We start from the raw sequence: 6,363 nt of genomic DNA, 5'->3' as shown, positions 1-6,363 counted from the left end.
CCGGGCCACCCACCTGTGCACGGCCCTGGATTTTGAGAGGTAGTATATGCACGTTTGGTCTGTGTTCTCACTGCATTTACATAGTTTTGCCCGGCAGGTGTCACCACCGTATAATGCTTGTACGAAGTGAATTATTATACCAAGCAGTTGCAGTTGACTAGAAAAGTTACTTTCTTCGTTGTTTGTTTTCTCAAGAGTCCACAAATGGTGATATATGAGTATAAACAGCAACTGTATCTGGTTAATTAGAAGAACTCTGGTGTTTGTTGTCACACATACATTTATTTTGTGTAAAACAAAAAACAAAATAACATAAGTGTCTTAGGGATGTTTTCCATTGCACCAATATACAATAAACCCATAGTTTCATAGCCTACACATTAAATGATCAGTTTCATTAAGAAGATTTTTCGTTAAAATGAAATTCACTGAAAGAGAGATTTTACTTGACAAAGTCTTCATTCTCCACAATTACAATGGTAATATAGTAGTTGTAGCCTATAATATACAAGACCTCATCTTTACATATTTCTGATGTCAAACAATAGCCTAAGAATATATCACCCCCTCATTGAAAGTAATTTAATAATGGCTGATTTTATATAGTCTATATTATTATATACTGTTAATGTTATTAATAATAGTATGATAAGACCCCTTAATTTCTCCTTTGGTTACGGAGTGTATAATCATCAGCCTTTTATCATGGCATCAGTGATGGTGGCATCTTTTTCCAGGTCCACCGGGATTTTCTTGCCAACCAGTTTGAAGATGTTCTCTGGTCTCACACCATGCGGTTCGGCCACTTTTACTGTTAGCATGTCGAGAGTTAACATCTCACCCTTCTGCAATGGTTTACGGGCCACTACCGACTTACCCAACTGTAAAGACATAAACAGTGATGCATTTAAATACATTTGATCTCTTCAAAAGCCACCTATTGCTGTATCTGTCCAAATGAGCGTTGTGTCTGACCTTGCTGTGACAGGAAGCCTCACAGGGCAGCATCTGTTTGATTGGCGAGCCCATTGCCATCTCAACCGTCCTGATGGCTTTCACCAGCTCCGCCAACTCGGCCGGCTCCAGTGATGCTGCATGGTCACTGCCTTTCCAGCTCTTATCCAGGGTCACATGACGCTCCAGGACCTTTGCCCCGAGTGCCACAGCAGCCACAGACACATGGATGCCCGTCTCATGTCCAGAGTATCCTATGGGAATGTCTGGAAACTCCTTCTGGAGCTCCTGATTTAGGTAAAGGGAAATAGAAAGATTCCACTTTAATTATTAAGTACCTATAATTCTTGCTATCAAGACCATGTTTTTTTAGCCATAGTTTTTTAGCCATAGTTTTTTGGTTAAGACTCAAGACATTCTCAACAGAGCGACGAATCGATGAGTCACTATGAAAACGGACGCTAAGAAAAAGCGCACCATGCTGTTTCTTTCTTCTTCTTTTGTTCAATAGTCGTTTACATGCTTAGTGCATATCGCCACCTAATTGATGGTTGTGCAATCATTTTTTTCCTCCGTTTAATCTTTAATCCTTGAGAATATGAATTATATTATTCGTTTGATGCTAATTATATATTAAGTCATATCAGATATGCATTTTTATTATAGAAATACATTACAGAAAATGCTGATCCATGTGTGAGAAGATAATATAAAATGTAATAAATATATATAATATAAAAAATTAAACATTACCTTGTCATAGTGTTTTATCATTTGTACAGACAACTGTTATATATGCCAATAAAATAAATATAATAACAATATTAGAATAATATATTACCTTATTTATTACTTATTAGCGTTTTATCATTAGCATATGATCCAAATATATATACCTGTGTATATATATATATATATATATATATGTATGTATGCATGTGTGTATATATATATATATATATATATATATATATATATATATATATATTACATATTGTAATATTATATAATGTTGTGCACTATCTGTCACGCCCACTGAAGGCTCGTCAGATAGTTCTGAAGTGAACTAACCCTGGAACATAACCTGCTCTGGGGAGCAAGTTGAGAGCAGAGAGCAAGTTGCTATAAGTGACCTCCGATTTTGGAACCGAAAGCTGAGGTTTTCCGCTCCCTTATCATCAAACATATCCGGGTATGTCACATAACCTGCTTTTTGGAATACACCCCAGGCAACAGACAAGTGACAGATCCTGAGTGGCGATGTCACGCACATGCACTCTACCAGCACGGCTCAGCAGAGTTGTCTAACCGTGTCGAGAATTCCGAGCCGAGAATGGTTTGTAATCGTGCCACGCTGTACCAGGCTCACGTGGAAATACAACTGGAACTGTACCTGACAGTTCTTAGAACCGTTCGGCCCGATATTGGAAAAGCAGCTTTTGAGATTTCAGGATTGGTCTTGCTTGAGCTGCCTGGAGGCGTTGCAAATATGACCGCCGAGTGAACAGACTTTCCTTGAAAGGGACTTTGACAGAGTGGTGTAGAATAAAAGTAAATTATGTGAAAAATAATGCATTGTTTTAAAATCGGAACATTAACACGTTAAGTCCATTTCACACTGTGCGTGAAAAAGCGAGGCGAATCGCAGACGAACGTTGCTTTCACACCGAGCACGAAACGATTGATCGCCTTCTAATTCACGCCTTCACGCTAGGTGGCGCTGACCAGCGATGCATTTTTTCCTCATTTAGCCTATGTTTCTCATATATGGCTACATTGTCCACTGCTCAATATACAGCAATTTAGATAAATAACTTTTGGTTCTTCATCAGAAACACAAACTATCCATAATGCTTATAAGAATACATCTGAAAATATAATTAGAGGTACAATTAGCATCAAGCTACATTTCAAAATGTATATAATTATTAATGTTTTTGCTCAATCCCCACTTTAAGCCATCACCGAGTGCTTGTAATAACTTCTGATTGTGATCTAAAATGGATTTTGCTTCTATAATAGGCAGACATGAACTCTTTGTATATTTTAATGGACTGAACACTACCTGCTTGTCATTTGTCATTAACATCCTTTATTGTTATAAAAATACCAGCTGCATAAAAACATATACAGAAAATATATCGTCACAATCATATATTTCTGTTTCATATTTCATGTGTAGAAAAATGTTTCAAAATTATTATTTTTTATATATGGAAGGGCAAGAGATATGATTACATGATTGACAGGTCAAGTGATGTGCTCTGACACAACACTCGCGCTCGTGGAATAAAACGGTTCTTCAGATCGCATAATTCAGTGGAGAATTAATAGAAATGTTATTCTGTATAAAGAACATGCGAGAATAAATATGTTCTCAAATACCAACGATAACAAGTACTCAGCATCCACTCTCTTCTCTCTCAGAATCCTACGGAGCCCGGGAAGTCACCTGTAGGAGAAAAAAAAAAACAATCCGTGCCGACGGTTTTGCAATCCGTTCCCTCAGTTTATAAACCGTACTCACGAATTCTTAAACTGTTCCCTCGGTTTAACAAATCGTGCCCACGGATTAATAAACCGTACCCACGAATTTCCAATCCGTGCGCTCAGATTTTGTAAACCGTACCCTCGGTTTTTGAATCTGTACCCACAGATTCATAATCCGTTCCCACGGGTTTGTAAACTGTACTCACGGATTCATGCAGCAAGCTCCTAAGTAGCCTACATGGCAGCCATGTCACCCTGTAGCCCAAGACTGGTTACTCACTGAAGCTAAGCAGGGTTGAGCCTGGTCAGTACCTGGATGGGAGACCTCCTGGGAAAACTAGGTTGCTGCTGGAAGAGGTGCTAGTGAGGCCAGCAGGGGGTGCTCACCCTGTGGTCTGTGTGGGTCCTAGTGCCCCAGTATAGTGATGGGGACACTATACTGTAAAAAGCGCCGTCCTTCGGATGAGACGTTAAACTGAGGTCCTGACTCTCTGTGGTCATTAAAAATCCCAGGATGTCTTTCGAAAAGAGTAGAGGTGTGACCTTGGCATCCTGGCCAAATTTGCCCATTGGCCTCTGACCATCATGGCCTCCTAACAATCCCCAAATCTGCTGATTGGCTTCATCACTCTGTCTCCTCTCCACCAGTACTGGTGTGTGGTGGGCGTTCTGGCGCACTATGGCTGCCGTCGCATCATCCAGGTGGATGCTGCACACTGGTGGTGGATGAGGAGAACCCCCCCAACAATGTAAAGCGCTTTGAGTGCCTAGAAAAGCGCTATATAAATGTAAGGAATTATTATTATTATTACATGTTAACGAATCAGATTGTATATTGTTTTATTGAGTGAGTGAGTGAGTGTGTGTGTGTGTGTGCTTGTGTAAGTGTTGGGGGTGGAAGTATATAAATAAAGGAAAGTAAAAACATAATAGTAATGATAACGGTAATAATAATAATAATAATAGCATTAATAACAAAAATTAGAGGATGGAGGATGAGGAAGGTGATAATTAATAATAGTAATAGTAGCAGCAACAATATCAATAAATAAATAATAACAGTAATAATAATAATAGTAATTAACTCAATTAATCAGAAATGAGGGGAAAGTTGGAGGGTGAGGAGGATGACAAATATCAATAATAATTGTATTAAATAGTTATTAGTAATAGTAGCAACAATAACGATAATAAATTTATTCATCCGAGACAGGGGGTAGTTGGGGAATCAGGAAGAGGACAAATAGTAATAATAATAATAATAATAAAGCTATAAATAGTAAGATTTCTCCTACAGGTGACTTCCCGGGCTCCGTAGAATCCTGATCTTAAGTGTACACTGGTTTTCGAAACAGTGCCACCACCCTCACCTTTTTGTGCAACAGCAGCTGCTCTGGGCACGTGATCTTAGCTCAAATCTCATTGGATGGCCCATTTCATTGTGGAGCAACAGGGGAAAAAATCGACACACAGGATGAAAAAAAATCTTCGCTTTTTCACGCCGCGAATGATCACGCCTGGTGTGAATAGCCCCATTAGGGATCTACTGTTTCGATTAAAAAGCGTCATTGCGCCGAACATTTGCGCCAATTTTCGAGTTCATCGTGAAAAGGCCTTTAGACTGCACCCCATAAACACAATCAGCCTAGAAAAAAATCAGTCTACCACCCCTTTAAGGAACTTTGAAACCTTGCGTGGTAAGGAGTTCAATGTTTTCGCATCTAAAACTTTTGAGTGGTGACAGGTGACAGTACAAGCCGGTGTTACAAGAGTTTTTTTTAAAAATTTTTTCATGAAAATAAATCAATGATAACGAAAGTATGTATTATTTCAAAATTCATGTTTAATTTAATATTACTTGTAATTACTTGTGGAATTTACAAGCAATTTCTGAGTGAAAATTGTTGGTACTCCAGTTGTTTTCAGTCTAGGTGTGAAAAGATGGCGCTCTTTAGTGCAGGCAGTTTCAAAGTTCTCCCTCCTCTCCATTGTTCATTGTGTGATTATAAAGGGAGCGCTCTTTGGTCGCATTCTGCCATGCCAAACCATGCACGCAGCAGCCTGCTTGCTTTTCTGTTAAAAAATAACAGTGGTTTGTGAATGTTGATGCTTAAATAAATATTTTATCGGAAGCATTTATGCTGGGATGTGGCTTGGTGACACAGAACTTACTATTTCATGTTTCATGGATGTACAGAAAAAAAAAAATATATATATAAGCTTGTTGGGGAGACTTAGAATGACTGTATATAAGTTCTATTGCTGACTCTTATTTGTGTGGTAATCACTCCCGGGTGTCGGTCAGGACACAGGAACCAGACCAATTGCCGAATTGAGGGTATTTAATGAACAGTTGATCAATCATCTGTACCACTGATTTATAGACATTCTAAACTCAATTGGTGTTAAACAACACGTGTCAGGACCTACTCATTGTCGAAATCATACTCTAGATTTAATACTGTCACATGGAATTGATGTCAGTGGCATTGAAATTTTGCAGCAGAGCGATGATATCTCAGATCATTATCTAGTCTCCTGTATATTCCATATAGCTAAAGCTGTAAAGCCAACTTCTTGTTACAAATATGGTAGAACCATTACATCTACCACAAAAGACTGCTTTATAAATAATCTTCCTGACTTATCTCAGTTCCTCAGCATATCCAATAGCTCAGAACAACTTGATGATGTAACAGGAACTATGGACTCTCTCTTTTCTAGCACTTTAGATGCGGTTGCTCCTTTACGCTTAAGGAAGATTAAGGATAAGAGTCCAACACCGTGGTATAATAAGCACACTCGCGCCCTAAAGAGAGCAGCCCGGAAAATGGAGCGCAGCTGGAGGAAAACTAAATTAGAGGTATTTCGTTTAGCTTGGCGGGAAAGTACCCTATCCTACAGAAAAGCATTAAAAAC

The 6,363-nt window shown here is 38.7% G+C and overlaps 1 protein-coding gene across 1 annotated transcript in view; it reads right to left on the bottom strand.

Annotated features, from left to right (window-relative positions):
- Positions 1 to 335: 335 nt before the first annotated feature.
- Positions 336 to 6,363, bottom strand: part of nansb (N-acetylneuraminic acid synthase b) — a 147,443-nt gene continuing 141,415 nt past the window's right edge. The window contains exons 4-5 of the mRNA XM_058768145.1: positions 976 to 1,242; positions 336 to 881 (exon numbers count right to left, since the gene is read on the bottom strand). Coding sequence (XP_058624128.1) covers positions 693 to 881; positions 976 to 1,242 — 456 coding nt within the window. The 3' untranslated portion in view covers positions 336 to 692. The remainder of the gene's footprint in view (positions 882 to 975; positions 1,243 to 6,363) is intronic.

The sequence above is a fragment of the Onychostoma macrolepis genome, chromosome 25 (assembly GCF_012432095.1).
Source record: "Onychostoma macrolepis isolate SWU-2019 chromosome 25, ASM1243209v1, whole genome shotgun sequence".
Lineage (NCBI taxonomy): Eukaryota > Metazoa > Chordata > Actinopteri > Cypriniformes > Cyprinidae > Onychostoma > Onychostoma macrolepis.
Note: the sequence above shows the minus strand (reverse complement) of the source record. Positions and strands in the feature narration are given on the sequence as shown.